Below are 27,815 nucleotides of genomic sequence, written 5' to 3' on the forward strand. Positions count from 1 at the left end.
TCCAGTCCAGTGCTCTGTAATCAGGAACTATATGTGAAAGGAATAACAAAAAAAAAAAATGAAAAAAAAAACAAGTCTTTATTACTGGCAGAACCCCCTCTATTCTGATGTTTGTCCATTTTCTCCATACCTGAACAATTTCCAAATAGATAGTACAATGATCTCTTGTGACTGTTTGATTTTTGGTGTAGATTTCAGGATTGTTACACCCATATTTACCATTCGGATGAGGTTTGACATGCCTGACTGAGAACCACCAAGGCCAAACGCTGCCTTGGTTTAAAATTGGGTGTGATATTCACTGTGGCGCAAGGGAGGGACAGAGGGTGTCTCATGCTGGCAGACAGGTGGTGTTTAAAAATACTTTCTTCTGCTGTTACTAGACTGGATTTCTTCAGGGTAATGATTGATGACTAGTAAGTTCAAAATCTCAAAGCTGACAGTGGGAGCTGTTACAGAATCATCAAAAATAAAAGATTCACAAGTGTAAAAGTTTTTATTTGACTTCACCTGTATTTCTGCTCCACATTTGCATTGACACTGGTATGAATCATTGAATGCATTGGTAGATTACAGGTAAACCACAATGGGGAATTTCTTAAACTGGTTTTTACTACTTTCAAAACAGTTTTATATGCTTGTAGACTTTTTCACTAGTGGTCTGTGTGTACATTTGCAAACTCAAAGGCAAAAAAAAAAACAAAAAAACTGCAGCTAAAACTCTGTTCCTTTGAAATCCTAACTGGGTTAAGAAAATAAAAGCACTCTTCTCAATATAAGACATGGAGTTAAGAATCTTTCTATTTTCCTCCATCTCACAAACATGAGGTAATCTGACTCATTTGGGAAACAAATTTTAGGATTACAACTTCAGATTGTACTAATGAGCCCTCCCCCAAAAATCCTACAACAGAATATTTTGAATGCTGTAAAGATGTGCACTTCAAAAAAGGTACAAAAACACAGATGCATACAAAGTGCTCTCATGTGTACAAAAGCTGATCTTACAACAGGCCCTGAAAATAAAGCAGTGGACAGTTTTCTACACTGACACATAAAATAATGAACCCAACCCACTCCCTGCTGCAAGATAATTATGTAGATCCAGCAACCTTACAACAACATACAGTGACAGTTTCAAATTAGATAAACTCCAGCCATCGTTTTCCTCTTGCAAAACTTACACAACTCTGTATTAAAGCTGCCTGGGTGCTAAACAGCATTGCACGACACCACAGGAACCTACGCAGCAGCAGCGGCACTCATAAGCTTCTTATTTTCCCTTCTCTATTTGGTTTATCAGCTTCCCCAAAGCAAAGCAGCAGAATGACAGGAAATGCACATAAATCCCAGTGAAAACTGAAAACTTCACAGTGTAGTACACCACAGTCTCAAAGATTTTGCAGAAACTCACAACGCTTTGAAAATGTTGCCAGTAAATAAAAACCTTTTTTTTGCAGTAGCACTCGGAGAGCTTCTTGATGAGACTCGACACACGCGAGAGCCCTACTCCTGACAGTAACAGTTATCACACCCAAACCCTTCACACATCTGCTGTAGTTTTTGTGTCTAAACAATCAAGTTCAAGGCATTATAGAGAGAATATTCAGTCTGGCGATTACAAACATATCTAGGTGGGTTTGTCTTATGTGCCTGATTCACTCTTGTGAGATCCAGATAGTCTGAATGCAAATTAAGTGTTTATTTAAAAGCCATATTGCAAAAATGTTGACACGCTCATGACACACTGTGAAAAAGTTGAATTCTTGAGTGCCACCCTTCTTTCCTCAGCATCATCACTGGGACATAACCTTCCATTCAGCCACCAAATTTTTATTTTTTATTTTTTCCTTTAAACAAATCATTCTTAGATGCACTGAACAGTGCCAGCCCTTCAATGTCCTTCAGTTTCTCTAACCTCTTGAAAGAGAGGAGCTTCGCAGAGCCTCACAAAGTCATATCAACAAAAACCATCCTAGGAGCTGCAGCGGTCTGCGTGAGGCTTCTGTTCCTCCTCAGTGTTGTCTTTGATCTCTGGTCTTTACTGAGGAGGAGGAGGAGGAGGAACGCCATCTCTCTCTGACACTGCCGTTAACCTGTAGCAAACTGATATTAGTGGATTCATGTTTGTTTTTACTGTATCGCCTCTTCTGAGTAAATTTTGATGGTGTGTTTATTACCTGAGGAGGTGGAAAATGTCTCATGACAAAATGTGAACGAAGAGAATGGCCAGGCCGATGTTGAGCAGGATTACCATGCAGATCATGATGGTGTTTGGGCCCTTAAAAAAAGGAAAAGAACTCAATGCAGAATAAGGACAGCAGATCCAGTCAAACCTGGAGATGAGTGAAAAATTAAAGGAAAAACCTAAACCTTAGCTCCAACAGTAAAGGGACCCAGTGGTCCTGTTATGTAGAAGGGTACATTATGGTGTCCTGATGGGAGGAACGGTTTCCAGGAGTAAAATGCCTCCATGGATGTGCAAGTTAACTTAAAATTATTCCAAATTACTTTTCTTTTTGCCATAAGTCAAAAGCTAAGGAAATATGAGACAAAAATAAAACAACAAATTCAGAAAATTCATAAATTCATACCAATTAAAACCTTAGAACTAAGCCTAACTTAATCACACAATTAAATACAAGGTCCAAAAGAGTGGTTTCGTGGATCAGCTTACCACATGAAAGGGGGACAATGAGTCATCAGAGAAATTAGTTTCTAAGTAGAGCTAAAAAAAATAAAATACTCAAAGAAATATTGATAATTGAACCCTTTATAATGCTGATAATAATGATTTGATTATTAAATAAGTCTTACAACTATGTTCTCTAAAGTTACAAATGATTCTGCAAAGATTTAAGAAACAGATGGAAACTTACTCAGTATTGAGGTGATAAACACCAACATGTAACATAAATGCTACTTAAAATGCAAAACTGCTGGAAATGTTTTGAAAAATTGTATCCTGGTGTCTAAGTGGGGGGGGGGGGGAGGAGGAAGTGGAGCCCCTGCCTCTTCTTCTACTGTCACTTGGAAAAATTTTAAGCGACATATACAACATTGAATAGCATGTCAGTTATTCATTATGATGATGCTACATGAACTTAAACTGTATAACACTGAGTGTACTGACTACAAATTAAAACTTAGATATGCAAATGTACATTTGATTTCCTTAAAAAAAAGTTGTCAGAAGATTCAGAAAACACTATAAAAATAGAATTTGATGGAAATTATTTCATGGTTCAGGCTTTACAGGATTAAGACTACATATTTATCCTGGAATAATATTGTGCCAGCTCAACCCAATGCCGTGGTGAAAATTGCATACTCTACCAAATCAGAGCTCCACTTTCAGTAATGCAGTCACCCGTTTTTGTACAATGGGACTCCATGAACATATGTGATGACATTTAAACCTGAGATAATTAGCTTCTGACATGAAATTGATAATGATACTTGGGATACTCATGAAGATTTTGACAGACTTTAGTTTCTTTCCCACAAAAAAGGAAAATGCCAACTAAATTCAGGGTCAAATGACAAACAGTGTTTGAGATCGCCCAGATAAAGGTCGTGGGTCAGCTTGTCTACTGGCTCATTTTACCCCACTCTCCCCTACAGACATTAAATCTGAACCCACTGAAGCCCTGTGGGAGATTTTGAATTTACGTATTACACAGCACTCCCCACCACCATTGAAACTTTCCCTGCGACAGTTAAAATAAAGTTGGTTATTTCATATGTTTCTGTGATAGATTCATGCTTAATTTAGTTCATTTATTTTTGAGATAAGATGATAAAAGTGTAACATTAATTAAAAAACATGTCTAAAATATGTGATTACAAAATATGGGTTTGTTAAATATGTAAAGTGCTGTAAGGTTTGTATGAGGTAGAGTTTGTAATGGTCACATGACCAGAGTTTGGTTGAGAGCACAACCATGGCATTGTGAAGCTAGCATGGATACATGGCTACAAATGCATCTACAGCCTCAACGTTAATGTTATTCTGCATGTGGTCCAAGAGGCACACACGGTATGGTTTCATGTATATTGTTTGTATAATGTTGCATACGTGTTCTACACTGGTAATAAGAGGACATTTTAGTGATATCCATTATTTTGCATTTTTTCTGTTCTGCTTGCACAAGACTGTTTATGGACACTGATATGAGAGACAGATAAGCTCAAAACATTTATGTTATAAACTTTGTGTTTCTTCAGTTTTCACGGTGTGTGAAGACAATAAGAGCGAGTGAGAGAGAGAGAAATAAATTTCCGAAGACATCAGTATGATGCGTGGCCATTCTTTGTTGGACCCCTGTAGTTACAACCATCAACACACCAAATGAGGCAAAATCCTCTGCATGAATGGTGTTTATAGTTTTCCAGTAGGCTGGAGAATCACAAAGACTCAGAGTGCTCTGAAACCTTTCTAATTGCATCTGATGGCCATAAACCTTATTAAGACACTTTATTTGGGTTTTTTTTCTTTAAGCTTCCTAATCTGCAGATGTTCATGTTGGGTTTTACCTTCTCAATGCAAAGAATTAATAAAGGATTATAAAAATTATTATTTATAGGAGACGTTTCACACACCCACGGTTGTACCCTAAACATATCTTGTACGCGAGTTCAAAATAAGACTGCAGGAGGAGCAAGACTGAAAAAGGGGTTTAACATCTAGAACAGCCTAGTTAAAGGGTAAGAAAATTGTCCTACCAGCACCTTTAAAGATCAGAAATTAACATCCCTTTGTGAGATTTAGGGGTGCAGATGGGAGCAATTTGCTAGCTTTTGTTAGCTCTAGGCTAGCCATTTCTTCCTGTTTCCTGTCTTTATGCTAAGCTATAATCAGCCTCCCACATTCCAGCTTCATATTGGCAGGTACATTGTGTACACTCTCTTCTACCTCCAGAATACAAAGCAAATTTAAGCATATTTCAATAAAAGTTGTTTTAATCCTAGTTTATAACAAATATTTACAATGTAAAAGTGAGCATTTCTTTGTCATGCATGCTATTCCTAAGTGTATTTTTTTAAAATTTATTCCCATCTAGCCAGCAGGGAAACTAAAATAAAGAAAATTGTTTGGACATAACAGATAATTATCGTCCACTGAGATTGGTAAATGTCATCTTATTTGGTGGAGGTTAGTACTGGCTGATACAGATGTTTGGCTGATATATTTATAGCCATAATTATAACTGTTAATGCTGATGCTTAGGGTACATGCTTAGCTAAAACTTTAAAACCAATGTAACACTAATACCTGAAATTGGCAGGCAATATAAAGCAAATGTACATTTAAAATAGAGAAAAAGGAGACATAGCATTCATTTACAACTATTTCCCCCTCCAATAAACCAGAACAGTAGTCTGGCCTTGCCCTTATACGGTAAATAACGTGACTGGATATGGTGTACACTTTTATTTGACTTTATTTGACTATGAAACTAGGACTTATGGCCATTAATGTCAGCAGTAATGCTAGTGTATATTTTTAAGGCTGTACTGAGCTAAATGCTAATATGAGCATCGGTAGGAATTACTCTCTGGGGACACTGAATGTGTGTGGAAAATTTCACAGTAATCCATCTGATAGCTGTTGACCAAAGTCTTGGACTGACAGACTGACACCACCATACATGTTGTGACAATATTGATGTAGCAAAAAATAATGAAGAGTGAGTCATTGTGTATATTTACTGCCTTACCTCCATGTCCAAAGACTCTGGGGTCACCTCGTTACTGAGGCTTGACAGGATGGGCTTGGGTCTGACTTCGGCTTTGGGTTCCACCTTCGCTGCCGGTCTGGCAACTACAGCTTTTGCTTCCACTGGCTTTGGTGCCATTTTAGGTTCAAGACTCGGAGCAGGTTTTGGAGCTGGAGCTGGGCTGGGTTGCCGTTTTGGTAGCGGTTTTGTTTCTGCTTTACTGGGAGGCCTGCTTGGTTCCCTGGACTCCACTTTGTTCTCAAATACAGGCGGCACTCTTTCTTTTGTTGGTGGTACTCTTTCGCTTTTTACTTCGGTGGCTTTAGACTCAGGAGTTACAGATTTGGAAGATGCTTTGGAAGGCGTTTTGGAGGGAGCTTTGGAGACGGGACGTGGTGCTTCTTCTTCTTCTTCTTCTTCATCTGGTGAGATGAGGCTATTCCTTACAGGGGCAGCAGGGGCTGTAGTGGCATCTGATGCTTTTGCCTCAGAGTCAAACTTCTGCAGTGGCTTGATCTCCATGTCAGAACCCTGCTCGTTCTTGTTGCTCTGGCGGCTCGGGGTACGAGATGGGCCACGACTGCTGGTGGCCCCTCCTCCTCCTTCAGATAAAGTTGAAGCAGGAGCTGAGGGAGTAGTGGGACGACTGCCTTGCTTGCCGTTGAGTTTACTACTTCCACCACTTTTACTGGTTTTGTCTTCATTCCAGCTACCTGGACTGAGGAGTTTGGGCTCTTCCTTGCTCATGATGCCTAGGCTTGGAGAAGGCGTGCGACCTGGGGATGAGCTAGGCATGAGGTTGTCCAGTTCATTCATAACCGGGCTTTCAGGTGGTGTAGGCAGTGGCTCCTCCTCAGCTAGCAGGGGTTCATGCATGATGGTCTCTGTGTTCTCACTGCCCTCCACAGCCACCTGTAACGCTCTCTTCTTCAGATACTCAGGACCTGAAAGCCAGTTCAAATACTTTTTAATCACTGGTTTCTACCATCAGTCATTATAAGTCAGAGGAATTATTATTTTTTCCACAATTTAAAATGTATAATAGATATAGAAAGTGAGCTTTCAAACACCTCCTACACAATCAGAAACTGACTAATGAAACTTGGCACACAGGTACATCTTAGACCTGTGTAGGTTCTTATCTAAAAAAACATGTGATGCCATCGTGTTGCCTACAACCATCTACCAACATTTATGCACCTACAATGCCTCATTAAAATAATATTATTTGAATTACATGACAATAACATGTAATTTATAGCCACAAACTTGAATTATGAATGATATATGATGCCATGTTGCCAAGGAACTACCTAACAATGGACCGAAATTAGAGATACTGTAGCATGGGCATGTACTAATCACGATAATTAGAATTAATGATCCATAAAAAGGCCATAGTATTTTTAACACTAACCTATAATGCCTCAATCCATTAGGGATTTACAAACATAAATGATTTATCATGTGAGAGTGTCATGACTTAAAGTTCAAAATAATCCTCTTTTGTTTTTAGTGGTTTCAGTCCTTCACCATCTGAAAGAAGCTGTTTTAGTGCCTCTCACTTTACCCAGCTTTATTCTGATTGGCTGCCATTCACAAACAGAATAATTGAGCAGCAGATGGGTGTGGCTACTGTGCTCACAGCCAGAGGTCATACTTCATGTTGCATAGCTCAGTATTGGGTTGAGTACAAAAGGAGTCTATAGCCCAGTGCTGAGGCCTGAACCTTTAGCTTACAGTGAGTTTATAGGTTAGAATAGTTTGACCTCACAAGGATAAGTTATTTTTGCAGGTAAATATATTTTTTTAGAAATATTCATTTATACTAATATCTTTCTGCTGTTTCATAATTATCATGGAGCACTGCTCTCTGTTTGATAAATTCCTGTTGGCTCGAAAATAGATAAAGGAGCTCAATTTAAAAACTGACATTTTTCCATTAAAAAAAGATTCCTTTGATTAAAATGTTAGCTCCAGTATTGCAGGGCTGAGAGGTCACAGATCGTCTTTATCAGTATCATCCCCTTAAACCTCCTGAGAGCACAGGAAGCAGCTACAGAGGATATTAGAGATCCATTCAGCTGCTGCATCCCCTTCCTAATAAGCTTTCGCTGCAGTAACCATTTTTCCATTAAACACAAATAGATTCTCCGTTTGCTCACATTTCAGAAAAAAATCCAAAAGAGAAAATTTGTCCCAAAATTAAATATACTAAAAACAATCAATATTTTTGATATTGTCAGACAATCCATACCTACAATGCACTGATACGCTTTCTCTTCATATTTGGTTTGAATTGAACAGCTGAACACTGTAGTTTTGACCAAATGTTACCAAAACAGAAGAAATTACCATTTGTTGGGAAACATTTTTTGTTGTGGATGAATACACACGCTGATGATGATTACCAGCTGTAGGACATGTATTATGTAAATATAAACTAAGTAATGTGTTTTAATAGCTGTGGCACAGAGGAATAAGCCTAATCAAATTTCTTCAAGAGCATATGTTTTTAATTAGATTTGCTAAAAATAAGAAAAGTATAGAATATCAAAAGTCCGATCCTTAAATTTGTGAAGTGTTTTGAAGCAGATGTTTCTCAGCCAGAGCCAGTCTAAACCAGACTTTTAGTGAAAGACTAGTCATTTAGAAAGTGAGAGACAAGTCATTTAGAAATTGGACGACTTTCTGTTTGCATCTGACTTCTTTAAGCTCTCTGCTGAGTGAGAGTGCAGGAGTGAAATGCAGGAGGCTCCCAAATAGCCCCTTTGCTTTTGTGTCAATGTGTGTGTCGACAGACTCGCAATGAAACCGATACGATCCCTTCGACCCAATAAGATGGTCCTTTTTTTAGACAGTTAAATGCGACTATCCCTGTGATGGGCCTCAGCAGAAGGATCTACTATCACAGGCTGTGAGGACAGAGACAAAGTAGAGAAGTAGCTCTGCTGCTGGGATTTTACATTTGTTGTTTCCTTCATACAGTATCATACATAAGTAGGTAAAAGAGTCAGAATTAGCTTTAGTGTGCATTCCCGTGATATCTAGTGAAACCCAGAGCTTGCATACAGCTGCAAAGTCCGTGAGTGACATTATGATGCCTTAAAAGGTGGCCCTTTTTGATGCTTTTTTAATTTTGCAGAATTTTTTCTAAAATGTGGTGTGGAGATGTCGACTAACCTGGCTGGTAGAAGGAAGGGGAGAGCTCTTTGGCCACCAGTCTGGCAATGCTGGACTCTCTGTTGGAGGCCTGGGCAGCCTGCTCAGCTGCATCTGCCTTGGCCTTGGCATGGGCTGTCCTGCAGTGGAAAGATGCAACACAAGTCACTCAGCCTTCTTTCATCTTCTCATTTCATTAATGGTCTGAATCATAATCTTTTTTTCCCCCCCTATATGCCAGCAATGAACATGCTGTTTTCAGAAAGCATCTGTTGTTCACTTCAGTGTGTTTTATAAATGACACAATCAGTACCACACTTAGCTTAGCTGTCGGGAGGAAGAGTGGGACATGAGTGTGTTTTCACCATCAAGAAAGCAAAGTCAGAGTGTCTCCCAAATAGAATAATGCTATTAATTTAAATGTGAAACTACAAAACCTGGTTTTGTCCCCACAAGAGGCAACAAAGTCCACTTGTTAACAGCTGTGAATTGGTGAATCAGAATATATAAATCAGAATGTATAAAACCATTCCTTTAATAGCAGGGCAGTTTCACAAATGTCAGTTTATACTGGTCTATAACGTTAAACCAGGCTTAATTTAACTAATAAAAAAATAATTAAAGCCAAAGAAGGAAAAAAGAGATTCCGCTGATATTACCATTTCATCAGCGACACCTCCACTGACGAATAACAGGGAAAGACAAAAACCAAAACACACAAAAACTGGTTATATTTTAAGAACAATACCAAAATCAATTTATTTTGAAGGCTAAGCTATAACTTGCTGATCACATTTCCCCTGGGCTCCATCATTAAATCATCAATCAGTTCATTGTGGACTCACTGTTTAGAAAGGCAAAAATGATATTTTAATTGTCCATCGTTTACGCTCCGAAACAAAAGGGAAATCCCTGCTATTTATCCTCCGTGTCACCTTTTTAAGTAGCTTTAAGCTTTTCTTGTGTGAGGAAACACAGCTGAGGGGTTGTCACTTTCTTGTTTAGCCTCTTTACAGCCACCAGTTATCAGTACGTAGTGCGCATGCGTCAACCAGCATGCAGCCTGTTTCAGTTCTACATAATTTTTCTGCTTTCTATTCATTTACGTCATACTATGCTGGTTTAATGGCTATGAGACATTGACCTCGACCTTCCTACACAAACACTCTCAGAGATGAGGGCCTTAAACAGAGTGACCAAAAATATCGCAGTACAGGGCTTGTTTATAGTATTCAATCATGGTCAAATGGATGCTGGGGTGGGCAGTCGCTGGTCATATGGCTCATAGTATTATTAGCTGTGGAGGAAAGGGGTTGTCCTGTTCTACCGTTTGCCTGGGACAGAAATAAATTACACTTTTGCCACCGTGAGTGAGACAATGAGTTATTGCTGGCAAGCTACTGAGGCCTCCATCACACAAATGTCTGTGTGGGTGACAGGCAGAAAGCACTGCGGCCTGACAGGCGTACATTTGTATATTTATAGTTGTTTTGCTGCACACTGGAAACATTTACTTATCATGCAACACTTTGCAATGCAGAGTTCATGAACTTTCACTCTGGATTTCCCCTTAAAAAAAAAGAAAAAAAGAATCACTGCAGAACAGGTAGCAACCAAGAAAACACACAAGACTAATTCCAGCTGCTAAACCTGAAATGCAGTCTTATTATACCACGAAAATAGGGCAGCACAATTTATTATTATTTTAATACCATTATGCTTCTCTACTCGTGTAAAGACTGTAGCCATGCTGAAGTTTTGTAGAATAAAAGCTGCTTAACTGGTTCAGTGGTTACCATCTCAGTTTAGCGTGTTAGCATGCTAATGTTAGCTCTTTAGCAGCAACCATGCGATATAGCTGTGTGTCAGGCATTTTGACTTTGCACATGTTTTATGATAACTACATTTAACCTAATTTCTACTGCACGATTCAGCTCAGTGTGACTTTACTCTCTGTGTGTTGGGTTTCTATTGTGGAAAGAAACTGGATTTTTTTTTGTAGCCTTAAGTGCTAAACCAATTTTTTGGAATATTTGGTCAGGGAAAATTATCAGTACAAAAGCCACTTGGGGAACGTTACATGGAAAATGAGCCCCAACACATTGCAAAAGAAACCAAACAGTTCCAAAAATCATATCCATCTCAATAAAAAAGTACACATATAATTCATTTAATCTGATACACCTCCTGCCTCTGTAAACATATAGTCAAATTTCAGCTAAGAAGCTCGAGGAACTTTTAATTAAACAATTAAAAACACCTGCTGATATACTGCCTCAAAACCATAAAGTAAAATGTATGGCAATCACAAAAGGATCAGTTAAAAGTTAAGAAAAAAAAATCTAATATTTTCATCATTAGTGATGAAAGATGATGATATTAAATGATGAATTGATGCTATATCCAAAAACTCAAGAGGTAAATGAGTTAAAAGCTGCTGCTGTTTGTCCCCAGTAACTGCAGGTACTGAGTGTGATTACTCTGTAAATACTCAACATGTTGTAACTTTACACTGAGATGAAAATAGCTCCTCTTAGGTGGGGAAGATGCTTCCACCAGGAACAATTAGAGGCTCCTGAGGTCCGGTGATTGATATAAATGAGCTCCACCTGTCCACACAGATTCAGCACCTACTCAGGAAGCTGTTTTTCTCAAAGTTATTCTAACAGCTGATCTTTAACAACATGCTTCCATAGCAATATCAACAATATCTAAACTTAGCACAAAAAGTAAGGAAACTTTGTTTTGGTCGATTACTTCTTTGTTGTAATAATGCTTCTTGGCAATAAATCTTGTACCACTGGAAAGCCTGTTTATTTCCCCTTAGATGATGCCACATTTGCGAGGAAAATGCTTTTGTGTGTTGAGAAGCAGAGTCAAGTATGTGGATTGTGCCCATGAAAAACTGAAAAAAATCCCCTCTGCCAATGCCAAACAGCTTATTCTGCTATCAGCTCTTGTTTGGTATCATTTATTTGACCGGATGATCAAAGTCTATGCGATCGTTGTTATGTTGGAGGATAGAATTTGGTCCAAGACTGTGGAGATATGGGATTACCCTTGGCTGCAGAGACTCATCTTGATATTTCTCTTCATTGAGATGCCTCTAAAGATGACAAGCCAGATTGTCAGCACCAGGGTACCAGAGGCTCAAAACAAGAGTCAATAGCAGAATAAGCTGTTTGGCTTATTCTGAGAAGATTTATAAAGTTTTTTTTAAAGGCACAACCCACATACTTAACTCTGCTGCTCAACCCATGAATGTATTTCCACTGGTATCAAATTTATTGCCAAGAAGCACTTTTGCAACAAAGAAATAACTGATCAACCAAAAATGTCCTTACTACTTAGTTGTTGTGCTAAGTTTATTTTTATAATTTAATTGATAAGTGTTAATGAACACAATATGCAGGCATGTTTATTATAAAAATATACTCTGAAAAGCCTCAACCATCTTCTCCCTTACCTAACAATATACTATTACAATTTAGTTCCTGACTGCCTGCAGACAGAGTGATGTGTGAGGTAGCAGACAAGATGGCAGCCATTCAGTGTGGACGGGTAAACTGCCAGTTGGAAGAGAAAGATGTCGACAGATGGCTTCTTCCTGGAAACTGTCTCTACCTTCCACCTCACAGTGGCTCAGTGTCTTCAGGAGTAGGAAGTAGGAATAGAGTTTCAACTGTTTGTTAACTGCGGAGGCTGCAGTTAGGGGCTTCATTCAGATAACACTGAATGTTTGGTCTGAATGTGGACCACATCTGCAGTTTTCCATTGGCCATAGTTGGCTTTGACTGATGGCATTAACTCAGGGGGAGTCCGGCTGCTTGATTTCACCTCTGATCCACCTAAATGGTCCAGATGTCTGATGTCTTGGACATCTGGCCCAAACAATAATGACTGTAACCCACATCAAGTCCAGCTCATATTATTACTATGATAGCTCGATGTGAGCTTGGGTAGATTAGTGGCTAACAGCTCTTTTCCTTAGAATTACCCTGGTGCCTCTAGGCATACAGAGCTGAGGCAATCAGCAGATTTGACACACCGGGCTCAGTTCAGTTCAGCTTCCTGCCTCTCTCTTGTTCTCCTTCCTGTTGGGAACTCCACAGTTTTCCCACTTAGTTTAGCTTATTACGAACAAAACATGGCATCTCACAATACTCACAGAACCACGTTTACACCACTGATATTACATCTGTACTACTTTTAACATAATAAATGGTTGAATTCAGCATGAAATACTGTGTTCTTTCCATTTCAGTTGTAGCATAGGAGACGGACATTACAGCCAGGAAGATCATTATGAAAGAAAAGGGTAATCTTAAAGTGACTGCATGTATCTTTTATATACAGTCTATGCTTAAATACAGTGGTTAAGTATGAAAACTCACTGTGCACTTTGTTAGAAAACACCTATGAGACCTACATTTTTTATAAAGTGCTATGCATGTAGCAGAGCTACTAGTAAGTACTAAAATGGCTAAAGGCAGCAGACAGATATAAACTGACCCCTGTAGCAGCCTCACATCCATTCACAGCTCACTGAGCGTGTCTGTCACTGAGTATTAGTGACCACACAACTCTCAGTACCATAAATTATGGTGAAATCTTTAGCACAAGCACAGGGTGAAAAGTAGGAACTTAGGCCTGCATGGTTAAATCCAGTTTAATCCTGTAAATTACCAGTCATATAATCAAAATAAATAGATTTGTTCAAATCACTGACTAAAATAATAATAACAAAAAAATAATAATAAACCAGACACTGGCATGAAGGATTAAAGCAGCCAAGCACTGAGCAGTGTTTTCCTGCTGGAACACTATATTTGTTTGGGGCTTTTGGTGTAATTATATATCTTCCAGTGTGGTTACAGTTGCTAAAAATTGTCTACCATAGCTCCTCATAGTGTCAGTGAATGGATGTTCTGATTGATAAATCCCACCTGTGACCTCAACAAACACTTAAATGAATAGTTTTCAAGGCTAACCAATGTGTTACGCCATGACATTAGTCAGTGAGAATACTTTAGCCTTCTTTCTGGCTCAAATCGAAGCCAAATTTTCAAAAATTAACCTTATGTTGTTTTCACCAAGAACAAAAACGATCAAGTCAGCCCATAACATTAAGATTAGTGAGGTCACAGATCAAAAGTTTTCTTGGGCTGTTTCTCTATAGGCTTATATACAAGTCTTTTTGAAACCAGAGGAGCTGCACCCTACTGTTTATTAGAAAACAAACCCCCACAAGTGTAAGAGAATTCTGCACTGAGTTCACTTCTCAGACACAGACAGCTTTTATATACAGTCTGCGAAGGAAGCATTCAGAGACTTCAGCTGCAGAAACAAAAGTACAGTAAAGGTCACTTTACACAAATGTACTCCAAAACTAACTGTGTGTACTTTTTTGAATTAAAAAAAAAAAAAAAAAAAAAAGAGGCACGTGCTAGTGTTAGTACATTAATATACTTTATTTTCTGTGCGTCATAACTCCCCACAGCTATGAGATCATAGATTAATGTACAACTTAAATCTGGCCTAACATATAAGTATAAATACAGTTCTTTAAATAAGTCCTGGTACTCTGCTGTTTTGTATTGTTTGTTTTTTGTCCCGCCACCATCGTCTTGGAGCCTGCTGATGGCGAGAGATATTCTGTCATTTTGGCATGTGCCACTGGATCTTTGTGGAGGGTCCTTTCCAACTCTGCAGCAACTATGTGTGCATACACGAGGGAGTATGCAAGAGTGATTAGCTGTTAAAAAAAGATGACAACATTTTTGAATATAATTGAATCTGTTGGCCAAAATATTCGCACATTAAGTGCTAATGGAAACCTCGTTATTGCAACATTGCTCAGAGGTCACGTCGCAAGAAATAGTAGAGAGCTCATCTATTTTTCTAATTACTGACCAGTTTCTTTTTCTATCAAATTAAATAAGTCACTTGTTAAAAAAAATAGCCCTCAAAGAGTCCTGAGCCGTAGTCTGAACTTTGTTTACAATTTTTATGACCAGTTGATCGCTCACCAGCACAAAATGCTAGTATCAGCAGTACAGTATGTAATCCAAGCCCCACAACCAAAGCTAGGTGTGGTACATATATACACTAACCCTTTATACCCAAGCACTTGCTTATGAGGTGTGCCATATTTATATCCATGGAGGCATTTGACACCACTGCTGACGCAAGATGGATCGAGATCTGTGATCTCGAACTGTTGGCGGCTCTTAGCGGAGCTAAGGCTCGCAGGAGGTGACAGAAAGAGAGAAAAACAGCAAGCAGATTACTGTTTTTGAGCACAGCTGTGTGGTGTATGGGTAAGTATTTGATTTCTGTCTGCAGGGAAAAAAAGAAGAATCTCTGTCTGGGTGTTTGTGACCAGATAGGAAAGACGGGGTCTGACAGCAGCAAGGGGGGAGGGGGACAATCAGCTGTTGCATTCCCCCGCGATTGTGATACAGCAAGAGTATGCCTGTCCATATTTAGTCAGGGCTCCTCCGTGACTACAAGGCCCCTGTGTGTGCGTCATTTACACCCTGTCCTGCCACACAGGTCCTCCTCCAGACGCCCAGCAGCCAGTCCACAAAGCAGAACAATGTCCACAGACTGTCTGAGTGTCAGCAAACACTTTGACTAACTGGGCTTGAAGAGGCCTGGTCTGGGATCGCATGCAGTGTCCTGGTTGTATGTGTATTTTTAAATCCAAGACATCACTGCCAAAGGATCATAGTGTGAGGAAACCACTGCCAGGAACAGATGTGTCATGTCTCCTCTGCTTATATAATATTGGATTTCAGTTTAATATCCAGCACTACAGAAAGGCTGTTTTGTTAGGACCAATGCAACAATATAAAAATACTCCAGTGCAAGAAAAACACAGATTTTAGAGGGTGCAAAGGACTTTAAAATGTCAAAAAGAGAATAAGAAAGATGTCATATTATTCCAGTGGCTGTCTACGTAGGATCAAAAGATAAGTTTGAGGTGCTGTGACATAGTTAAACTCTTAAAAATAAAGAGCATTCCATGCACTTTTGCAAGGAACTCCTCAGTCACTTACACCTGCTCCCCATCAGCCACGGCTGCTGCAGATAATGTGCACTGATACCAATCAGAATTTTAGACTACTGCAAACACAATGAATCCACTTTTTCAGTTCAATTCAAATTCAATTCAGTTTTATTCATGTAGCACCAAATCACAACAACAGATGCTTCAAGGCGCTTTATATTGTAAGGTAAAGCCTCTAAAATAATACATAGAAATCCCCAACAATCATACGACCCCCTATGAGCAAGTGCTTTGGCGACAGTGGGAAGGAAAAACTCCGGCAGAACCAGGCTCAGGGAGGGGTGGCTATCTGCTGCAACCAGTTAGGGGTGAAGAGGAGGAGGAGGGTAGGACAAAGACATGCTGTGGAAGAGAGATTAATAATAACTGATGATTAAATGCAGAGGAGGTGTATAAACACACACTGAGTGAGACAAAAAAGTGGAAGTCTGGAAGTCCCCAGCAGCCTAGAGTTATTGCAGCATAAATAAGGGATGATTCAGGATCACCTGATCCCACCCCAACTATATGCTTTAGCAAAAAGGAAAGTTTTAAGCCTAATCTTAAAAGTAGAGATGGTGTCCGTCTCCTGAATCCAAAGTGGAAGCTGGTCTACAGAAGAAGGGCATTTATAAACAATACTTTACATCTCCTCTGCCATTTGATTTAAATGTTTGGACGCTGAGTGTATAAACCACTGATATGTCAGTGGCATGTACATTGTTTTCTGCTACATCTTGCAATGCATTTTGTCCCACTTTGCAGGTACCAGACTGGCTGTTGATACTGATGTTGATGATGAATCCTCACCCAGTGAGTATTCACCATAAGGACACTGAATAGATGCATGTTTTGCATCACTGAAAAAGGATTGCCATTTATACAGTGCTTATTTGGTCTTACCAGACACTCAAAGTGGTTCAGACTGCACTCGTCAAGGAATTTAAAGTGCTGTGATATGGTTAAAGGAAAATCTCATGCTTGAGCTAGTTGCTGGTAACAAGCTCATTCAACAGAAACTTTTAAATATAAATGATTTATCAGCCCAAGCACATTAGCAAAAAGACTCCACGGTCACTTGGACCTGCTCAGAGTCAGCACTGGCCTCTGCTTTTAATGTGTGCCAGTAAAGAGGATTACAGCCAGAGCTATCTACTGCCCAACCCATGCCCATTTCATTTATTTATTTATCTTTTGGATTGTGCTTCCTACGCAAAAGAATTCCATCTGAAACTTGAATTGACAGAAGGAAAACATCTTTTTGTCGGTTGGAGTCTACTGCTTAGTTTGACCCAGTCTCACCTGGCCTGGACATAAAAAGGACTGACAGTTCTCAGTTCTGTGGATGGTGTTCGATGGAAAATAATGCTGCCCTTATTCTCTGTGGGTCCCACTAACTCTGCAGAAAACTCGCTAAACAAGAACTTGCACCAAACAGGGCTATTCAAAGTTCATTTTAAAAAGTGTAATTTCTCTTGAGACCTTTTAAGTGTTTGTTTTTACCACCTGGAATGACCATGGCTTATGCTTGCTACAAAAAAAGCTCTCCATCAGTGACATCTACGACCTAATTACAGTGCAATTCCACTTTATTAGATAATCTAATGTTTGGTGGAAATGGGAAGTAATCCTAAAGAAGACACTGTGTACACAAGGGACTGTATGAAAGAGTGATTAGATGACAGCATCTTTAAATATAATTGAATTTGCTGGCCAAAATACACACACATTAAGTGCTAATTGAAACCTCATTATTGCAACATTGCTCAGAGGTCACATAACAAGAAATAGTACAGAGAGCTCATCTGTTTTTCTAATTACTGACCCGTTATTTTATTCCCCTCAAATTAAACAAGACAGCCCTCAAAGAGTCCAGAGCTCCAGTCTGAACTTTGTTTACAACCAGTTTACAAAACTGTTTTTATGGACGGTTAATGAGCCAAAAATACTCAGAATCTTAAAGAGTTAATATGTAAATAGTAGAAGTCAATTTTAAACGTAAACAGTAACTCAAACTGCTAAGTAAATGTAATGAAAACAAAAGTTTGCCTGTAAAATGCGGTGCAGCTGAAATTTCAGCACTGACCTTCCAGCACTTTTTTAGGCTCTTCCTGATGACAGTCGTGTTAAATGTGAAATCTGCTTTTCTCTGTTCAGACTTGCCTCAGGTGATCCTAAAGCACTGACACAATGAGTAACTCTCATATACTGCTTATCTTTGCAGTACAATATTTAGATTTCAATCTGCAGGGACGGGGGTCTGCAGTCCATCAGTGCAAGTCTCACTGCTGTAAACACTCAGCCTATTTCAGGTCTTGAAGACGGCAAAAACACCACCGCCTTGTATGGTCAGACAATCTGAAGGTAGATATGTCTGTGCACACATGAATCACATATTAAAAAAGGATTTCCTGCGTTAATTTTAAATCAGATTGTGCTGCAATGTGTGAGAGAAAGGTTTAAATAAATCTATGAAACAAATCGGGGTAGCGATTAATCATGATAAGGACTTAAACATAATCACACTCATGCATTCTGTGCTCATCCAAAAGGTTTTTCACATAGTTAAAGGAATAGTTTGACACTATGGGAAATGCTGCTCTTATACTTGGCAGTTAAATATGAGGGCAAAGCCAGGAGCCACACAGATTCATATAAAGACTGCAAAGTGAATAAGAGGATAACCCACTGAGACATCACCCAGTGGTTCATGAACGTTCTCTTTTTGATTGTGTTTTGGAGCCAGACGGGCTTTTATTTGGAGGAGAGGGTGGAGTGTTATCAGCTATAACCTGTAGGCCTTTACATGCCATATACAGAAGGAAATGCCTGATTAGTGTAAGTAATCTCTCTACCGAATTTTGTGACTTTTGGAGTGTTTTTAATTAATTTATCTGACAGATAATACGGCTTGCTGTGGGGATGTTAGCAAAAACAGACCTTCCAAAAAAATTTGTGGCAGGCATCTTTGTCTGTGCATTGCAGCTGCACTGTTTACAGATGCAGCTTGGTAACCAAGCTTGGTACTGTTGGCTTAACTTAGTACTCCCACCTTTCTCATCTAAATACAACCAGCAGCCAAAAAACTAAAGTTCAGGCTTCAAAAGGCAAAGTGTAGAAACCACTGAGTGCTGGTGTCCATCTTTTATATGCAGTCATACAATTAAATACACCTTCTAATAGGATTCAGCAAAGCCCATTTCTGGCATCACAGGGGGTTATAATAGGGTCAGACTATGTTTGTGTGGGGCAGGTTACAAATGCTCAGAGGAATTTAGCATGTGAAGCACATTTCCTGTGTGAATATATTCCTTGCTAAATAAATACATTGTACATAAAAGGAAGTTGTTTCTTACTCTCATGTGGCCTCTTTTTTTATTTCACTAAACTGTTTTAACTGTTATTTCAGTTTCTTTTTTGATCAAGAAATCCTTTGGGTTTCAGCGGGGATGCATCTATCAACTGAAACATCTCTGAGCTGCAGGTTTCTTGTGAGACTAAAAAACAAAGAAAAACAAATTTTCTGATCTTTGTCATAGCTGAATTAGCCTTTTACTTGTTGTATTTTTTCATGGAAGCCTTCCCAAATTGGCATAGTTTGTTACTTGTAGTTTTCCACCTTGGAAAAGACATTGCCATGTTTTCCTGCAGGACTCCCAGGATGACAGTCCCTGGTGGTTTCCCCACAATCTCTCCATTAAAAATATTCAAATTTAGAAAACTAGACGCAACCAAAATGTGGAACATGATCATTGTAGAACAGGGGAACAAAGGGTAAAAATGCTGTGTTGTCTTGCATAAAATGATACTTCTGGCTACAAATACTCCAAAAGGTCACCTGTTTTACTTCCAGTCTTTGGGTGTAATAAACTAAAATCTGAAGGCTGCAGATTTAGTAGTATGAGGTCAGCATATTACCCAAAGGCACTTGGGCACGATGATGTGGAGTTTCAGAGTCAGGAATTTGAACCACTGGTCAAATAATTATTGGAAACCTCAAACTATTAAAATCAAAAATTCTGAATGACCCGACCTCTTACAATGACACACAAATATAAGATTACAGCATGTACATCCACACATGCTTTAGCGTTTTCACACCAGGAGGAGCATGGCTGTAAGGACCCTGGGATCCCAGCAGGGAGTCATTTCTGAGAAGTCATGTTCAAGGCCAACAGTGGTGAGCTGGAAACTGATACTGTAGAGCTGCTTGCTACATTCCAACTATTGTAAGATACATCAACATTTTGACAACTGCAGGGAGTAAAAGTGTCAGATTGTGAATCATCTGAGATTTTCGCTAAAAGGCCAGCATCGCCATTACTCAAATACCCTGCACGACTCCATGATAAGTACTCTTCTGTTCACAACTCAAATATCATGTTAATTATTCAGCTTTAGAGATTTTGGATTTGTTTCTCTTTCATGGGGATGATGAGACTTATGGGTTCCCCTGTTTCTAGTCTCTGTGTTAAGCCATAAGCAAACTCATTTAGAAAAATCCAGAGATCTTCTGCTCCTCAGTGATTCAACTAAATCCTCTGTTGACTACGATCTGGGCTTGCAGCAGGAAGCACATATAGAGATTTCAGATATGTATTCTCCTCCTAACGTTGAAATCTATCAGAAAGCTATCAGATATTCAGCCACTCCTGTAACTGAGTGCAGTGGAGCTCTAAAGGTCACTCCAGTCTCACTGTTTGAATATGTTGTACACAGTGCCAATTCAGGCAGATAAACTGAGCAACACACACTGAGAGGGAGAAAAGTTGTGCCTGTGAACTTTCCAGTTTCACCACAAAAAACTAAACAGATAACCAGAAGAACCCACATGAATTTTTAACAATGGGTTGTCGAGTTTGTGCTATAATACATTGATTAAAGGTATTTCTGTTATAGGTTTATTTGGACTTGCAGCCAAAGCCATGGATGATTAAAATGACAGATGAAGGCTCTAAATAAATGTTAGTAGTATGTGAACTGTTCCCTTCATTTGCCTTCACACAAACTGACCTTTAGCAAATCCTAGCATGATTTTAAGCCTTTTAACCATTAAATTTACATATAAGTCACAGGGCTAAGCACCTGTTATAAAACCAGTGCTGCTGAAAGGTTCGGAAGGCATTTCCTGGATCATAAAAGACTCTTTCAGCCATCTTAAAAAATAAATATCTCATCGGCTGTACTGCAAAGGTTGCCAAACAATTCAAAATTACACCCAGCATATCCTTATTTACATTACTGAAAATCATAGTAAAAAAGCAGGAAAAGAAAAACTGATTTATAAACTGATCTCAATTTAGGTCAAAATGATCACAAGCTGAAGAAAGAAAGGTGCAGTGTGATACATTGTGAAAAGTGTTCAACATGTAACAAACCTTTTTTCGTCTAGATGACTGGAAAATGTAATAATTCGGGAAATATCTTCAGAAAGCAATAAGTGGTGTCAGGGTTGCCAGGTTTGCATGGCAAAAACAGGTCAGTGCCTGATGAAAAGGTGGACACTGTAGCTAAGACAATTACAGCACATAGTGTGTTTGTGTTTATGTGGATTGCAGTTTGGGGGGGGGGGGGGGGGGTGCCTACATGCTTGTCTTTACTCACTTTTGTAGGATTTTTAAAATAATTGATTTTGTTTTTGATTTATTTATAGATATTTCTGTCTGAACCAGTGCAGTGAAAAAAAGATTGACATTTCAGTCTGCTGTGATTTATATTTGGTGATGTGGGCTCTCATTGCTCTTCCATGTGTATATCGGTAATGGACAAGCTAGTGAGAGCAGCAGAAGGACCCAAGGACAGAACAGAGTGGGCTTCAATCAAAAACAGATCAGATATTAAGTAAAAAACAACATGAAAAGAAGAGAAGGGGTGCAGGTGTAGTGCAAAGCAACATGCTTATGTGCAGCTACTGCAGGGAGGCTGAAGCACCCACATGGGATTTTCCAATTGGACGGCACTGATATCTGCTGATCTGCTGGGTTAGTGCCGAGTTTGACTGAGTTTGATCGGTCAAACTTTGACAAAAAATACACTTGTGCAAACACTTCAAAAGTAGCCAAATTCTACAAAAACAACAGACCTAGTGACCCTCAGTGGTATTTAATAGCTTTCTGGTTATGTTAAAGATCACTGGAGATTTTTCCAGCCATCCATTTTCTTGACAGCTTATCCTCACTGCAGGGGGCTGGAGCTGATCTTAGCTGCAACTGGGCAACAGGCTGGATATACCATAGATAAATTATAAGTCCTTTGTAAGGGAGACAACCACTCACACTCACATTCACACTTAAGGCTAATTTAGAATCACCATTTAACCTAAGAAGCATGCCAAAATCATAGTTTTGCTCTGCGGATAGAAAAAATACCCATAATAGACCAAATATGATTAAAAAAAAGGCATGAGAAGAATGATCTCTCTGGTTTCTTACCTGGAAGCAGCAATCTCTGCCTTCTGCTTGGCGATGGCTGCAGCCCTCTGAGCACCCTCCACCGCCCGCTCCACCTTCTGCTTGATCTTGGTTCCCTTCAGCTGGATCACCCTCTTCTTCATGGCTTTCACCAGCATGTTGTTCATGTACTTGCCTTCTTCCTTCCCTCCCTCAGCGAATGTGGTGCAGCCGTAGCCGTGTCTCTGGTTATTGAGCCACTCACCCTCGTACTTCAGCCCGCTGGACCTCTCGCTTATTCCATATCCTGAGCGCTTGTCATTCTTCCACTCGCCCATGTAGACCTCTGTGGTGGTGGCGTCAATGTCAGCCTCCACTGGGGGGAAATCCTCAGCTCCAGCCAGGCTCTCGTCCCCAATGCTGACTGTGGAGTTGGTGTCGCTGGCGTTGGAGCTGAGAGCTGAATCCGGCCTCAGGAAGCTGATCTTACTCTTCTGACTGGACAGCGATGTGCTTGAGTCGGACTTCTTCAGCTTACCCAGCAGGGAGCTCCTGCGAAATAGGCCCTTCTTCTTGTTTTTAACAGCCTCAGGGTCCACCTGGAGTGTGAGGGCGAAGCCTCCTCGAGACGGTCCCAGCTGGGTAGGAGTGGCGACGGGTGTCTCCTCACCTGAGGCATTGGTGGTGGTGATGATTGGGACGTCTTGCTGCAGGACGGTGCCGTTGCTGTGCTCGCTGCGAAGGGAGGTCAAGGAGGTACGAAGAGGGGAGCGGACAACTGCCGCCATGCCGTAGGGGACGCTCTGTCGAACACCATAGCCGTGCCGCATCCCACCAGTGAACTGACCCTGAAAAGTACCTGGAAACCATTAAGAAAAAAAAGAAAAAAAGATGTAAATATTTTGTTACTACACTGCAGATCTTGAGCACAAGGTATTTAACCCTAGAAACGTGGTTTCACCTTGATCAGGATGAAATCAACACCAAATCATCTACAGTGGGAAAGATTGCACTACATTTTCTATGGACATAGAAGACAGATCCCACTAACACTGGAAATCATAATGACACTTACAATCAGGTCAAAGACTTCCTGATCTTTGTTCTGAGAATGCTTTTAGATCTTAGAAGGAAGTTTTCATAGAACTTCAAGATTTTGAGATGCAGATTTTATTGACTTCCCCATCCTCGCACACTTTTATTTCTGATCAAGCAATTGCAAAACCACTGGAACTGCAAGAAGGTGGTTTGAACAGCTTACTATCATTAAGAACTTTGTCATAGACTTTGGGCAGAAAGCACAGGATTCTTTTGCTTTTATTTTGAAATGATTGCTGTTAAACATTCCAGTCACACGTGACGATGAGACAATCCAGTTAATCAAGACACAGTCGAGAAATTACCAAGAGGGAGAAGCCCTGTGACAGCGTGACTGATGGACGGACAGGGAGAGCAGCAGCATGTGCCGCCTGTTCTTTCTTTTTGTTTATTCTCTCCTGTAGCTTGTGATTCATCCTGTTTACTGTTTGTTGTCTCTCCTTTTCCGTCTTCTCTTTCCACTCACTCACCAGACATTTACAGTAGCTCCCTAATTCTGGGTGTGTATGAGGTCTCTTCCTGTTAAAATGGAGCACTTCCTCCCAGTCACTATCAAGTGCTTGCACACAGCGTGTTCATGTTGATCTTTCATTATAAAGCACCTCGAGATAGCTTGTGTGCTATGTAAATAGCACCTGCAAAAAAAGTATGATTTTTATTTGTTGTGCCGTCTGTATTTTGTGCTAATTACACAAAGGAGGAATGCACTGTGTTAAACCTACATTGTATCTTATACCCTATCCTGATGCTCACTATCTGAGAAATGTTACCTAACATCACAGCTATACAGACTTCAACACCTTCGATAAGTCTGTCTGTTAAGAATATGCGGTATAAACACATTATATTGATTAGCAGAAGGATAATGGCTCAGAAATAATTTAAGAGGCTGCAACTATCTCTAATTTGCTCATTACATTAATGCAAAAGCATGTGATGCTTTCATAGCTCCTGCAATAAATGTACTGACTCAAAGTCAGCTCTTAAGTTTTTGCTTCTTTCTGTGTCTTAGCAGAAGTTACTGTTCAGCAGTGGAAACACACCAGCTCACAGGATGCAAATGGCATCGCCCACTACAGCAGGGATTCAATGCATTACCATAAATTAAAGTGAAGATTGTGAAAATAGTAAACCTTAGCACCTTAGCTTCATTAGTATGTTAATAATGCCATTCTTAACATGTTAGCCTGTTTGAGTCCAGGCTCACAGAGCTGCTATCGCTCCTGGAGACTGTTGTTTAAACGTTCATTTCTGCCAAAATGTCATGGATATCTTTAGAGTGACACATCTCATTCAGTAATACCCTCGCTGACAAGTCATCTTAGTGTCTGTTCTCATGCTAAAATTGATGTGTGTGGATTACAGTGACAGCAAGGCCTCAGCCTGCAAGGCCAAGAGGGCACCAAGTATGTGGGCTATTATTAAATCCTGACATCTGGTGCTCTCACACCCACCCGCCTCCAACCACATCTTCCAACGCACCGCACCTCAAAGCTGATGAGTCAGCGGTTAAGGAGGGAAACCACTGCTGTTGTACAAACACAATTAATTTTATTTGTCTAACTCATTTTGTTAAGTAAGTGAGCTGACGGGCTAAGGAGAACCACCAGAAGCGTCCAGAGAAAGTGTACAAAAAAATGCACACACAAAGTTCAATAATAATGTTTCCTTCCTGATCCACTGTTAACACAGTGGCCGCATTCATAAGTTATATAAAAATGACATAATATACAACATATAACACTTGAGAGGACTAGTACTGCTGCACAACTGCTCACTTTACTACATGTTTTGTATGAGTAGTACTTTTACTTGTGTAAGACGTAGACTTGAGGGCATTTTTTTTTGTGTTTTTATTAATTTTGAGTACTTATTTTGCCACTGTGACGTGTAGTGTAACAAACTGGAAACATCCCTGTAGGGGTTTTTAGCTCCAACAAACTCTGAGCACCTCTTGACTGACAGCAGCAGGGTGGTGTTTTCTTCTTGTTACAGAGGCATCATTAAAGACCACCGAGTTCATCAGGCCGGTCTGTTTTGCACTCACGGATTTGTCTCCAACAATCTTGGCTGGAGTTTGCTTGCGATGTTGCAAGATTTACAAGTAGAACAATAGTAATAAAGTGCTGCACTTCAGGACTTCACAACATTTATTTTATAGCTATAGATAGCAGTTAAAACCATGAAGGTCATGATGTGTTCAATTCAGCTTTTAAAAGCACATTAAGAAGTTGAAACACCTAAACCTCACCAGTTGTTAAGTGCATCAGTAATCTCAGCAATACTGACTGAAAATCCTCAAACTAGTAACTTTCCTTATTGAGAGGCTCAGCCACATGATGACCTCTGACCCTACTGTGGTCTGCTGCTGCAGTTTTAATATATACAGTATATTTCTTAGTTACCATTAGCCATCTTGATTAATATTAAAATAATCTGAATACTCCTAACCCTGCAGATTCCTACAGCAGCAGCATTTTCTTTTTGTAGTAACTATGTACATTTAAATCGGTATTTTACTGAGTACAGTAACAAAAATACTCAAGTAAAGTCCTTCATTTATTTATTATTAGTTTTACTTAAAGATTCAGAAACCCGATTACCCTGCTGAGACATGAATCTGCAGTTTGACCACAAGCATTTGCTCATTTCAGTGCCATGTACTCGAGTACAAATAAGTACATGTACTCAAACATAGTTAAGTAGATGTACTTGAGCATGTGTACTTACTTGCTGTGTAAATGGTAATTTATTTGATTATTTCTATATTTAAGGAGTAATACGTTTATCAGCTCTAGCTTTAGAGGCACATTAGCATTTTCAATGACTATAAGTAACTCTTTTCTGTGGTAACTAAATACATTTACTCAAGTATTTCACAATGGGTTTGAGGTACTGTTTCTATATGTAAAGAGTTCTCCATTTAAAGAATCTGAATCGGCAGTTTTAATGTGCACGTCTTTCTTTAAATAGTAACAAAGTGCATATATGTGAATATTTCACTTTTTCACAGTTATAAGGTCCCCCCCCCCTTTTTTTTTTGCTGTATATTTGTTATCCTCCTGTATAGATTTTTATAGAGGTAATAATTTCGTTTTTCATTGCACTGTTTATATAGCAACTTTAGTGTTTTCTTACATTTATTTACGAATTAAAGTATCGAATCTATCATACAAGTCTTGTAAAGAAGTAGCCTTTACAGACTAATGATAATTATTAGATACATATGGCATACAAAATATGTGATATTCAATTAAAACAACGAATACTTCACATATCAAACTTCTAACAGCACATTATCGAAAAATATAAAAACATCAAAGCGATTTTTTTTCCACTTGTTGGTCCTTGTGGGCATATTTAATGCGACTCTCACCTCCATCCGCATACGTCTCTGTGCCATATCCATCCTGGAGCCCGTTATTCCATGTCCCCTCATACTTTGCTCCGCTGCCAACACTGATCCGGACGCCATATCTCCCTTTGAATCCATGAGTCCATTCCCCTTTGTAAATCCAGTGTCCTTTGGTTTCTACTCCCAGACCGTGACGCTTCCCCTGCGACCAGTATCCCTCGTAGGTGTTCCCGCTGGGCCAGGTGTAGACTCCCACCACCTCGAAGCCGTAGTTCCAGGAGCCCGAGAACTCGCCCTGCCCTTTGGGTCCGGTGCAGATGCCATGGCCGTGGGCTTTGCCCCCCTCCCAGCCTCCGCAGTAAGCTCCACCGTCATCAAACTCAAAGCGACCTCCACTCATTCCTCACCGCAGAAAAAACGCACAGAAAGTAAAGCTGAATTTTTTTTTGTGTTACCTGTCTAAAGAAAAGAGCTCCGTTAGTCTGACTTCACCTTCACCTGACATTAAAACTGGCAGGAGATACCCTCAGTGCTGAACTTGGTTTCTTCTTTGGAAGTTGGTTTGGGGATTTCTGAGCGTGTCCATGAAGCTCCGGGGCGCACTTCACACTTTATTCTGTTTTTCTCCCTTCTTTTCTCCGGATTACTCCACTGTCTTATTGGATTCGTCGATTAAGCTAATTAACTACCCACTCCACGGATTCCCTCCAGGATAAATTACCTCGTTGCAAATTTGGATCCAATTACCGGTTACTGAATCGGAATTGTTTCTGTATTTCTGTCTTGAAAAGCCAGGGATCTTACATGGCTTTACCAGGTGGCCACAGAGAAAAGCCCCTTTCCCCCTGTCCCTGCCACCCAGCTATCTCCCGACAGTCGCTGCTGTTGGAAATATTTTAGCAGACCTAACAAGGCGACCAATCCACACACACACCCTTCCAAAAATACAACCCAATCCTTACTCTGCTGCCTGCAAGGAGCCATGCCAGAGAGTCTTGCCACTTCGGGACAGGACTCTGCTCTCTATAGGTTTTACTGCT

The 27,815-nt window shown here is 39.8% G+C and overlaps 1 protein-coding gene across 2 annotated transcripts; it reads right to left on the minus strand.

The window, feature by feature from the left end:
- Positions 1–485: 485 nt before the first annotated feature.
- jph2 (junctophilin 2) lies at positions 486–27,647 on the minus strand. Of its 2 annotated transcripts, none has more exons than XM_063463978.1 (6): positions 26,797–27,647; positions 22,365–23,181; positions 8,904–9,022; positions 5,721–6,664; positions 2,181–2,281; positions 486–2,096 (listed from the first exon to the last, which is right to left on the minus strand). In XM_063463978.1, exons 1-5 carry the CDS (start codon positions 27,173–27,175, stop codon positions 2,201–2,203), a joined length of 2,340 nt encoding a protein of 779 aa, XP_063320048.1. In that variant the 5' UTR covers positions 27,176–27,647; the 3' UTR covers positions 486–2,096; positions 2,181–2,200. The 2 variants fall into 2 exon arrangements, with proteins under 2 accessions (XP_063320048.1, XP_063320049.1); XM_063463979.1 differs by having other exon boundaries at positions 486–2,106.
- Positions 27,648–27,815: the final 168 nt, after the last annotated feature.

The sequence above is a fragment of the Pelmatolapia mariae genome, linkage group LG20 (genome assembly GCF_036321145.2).
Source record: "Pelmatolapia mariae isolate MD_Pm_ZW linkage group LG20, Pm_UMD_F_2, whole genome shotgun sequence".
NCBI lineage: Eukaryota > Metazoa > Chordata > Actinopteri > Cichliformes > Cichlidae > Pelmatolapia > Pelmatolapia mariae.

Coding starts and splice junctions, on each gene's coding strand:
- jph2 (XM_063463978.1), bottom strand. CDS start 27,175: ATGAGTGGAGGTCGCTTTGAGTTTGATGACGGTGGAGCTTACTGCGGA. Junction 9,023..22,364: donor GCAGAGATTGCTGCTTCCAG/GTAAGAAACCAG, acceptor TTTCCACTGCAG/GACAGCCCATGCCAAGGCCA. Junction 6,665..8,903: donor CCCTTCCTTCTACCAGCCAG/GTTAGTCGACAT, acceptor ACTGGCTTTCAG/GTCCTGAGTATCTGAAGAAG.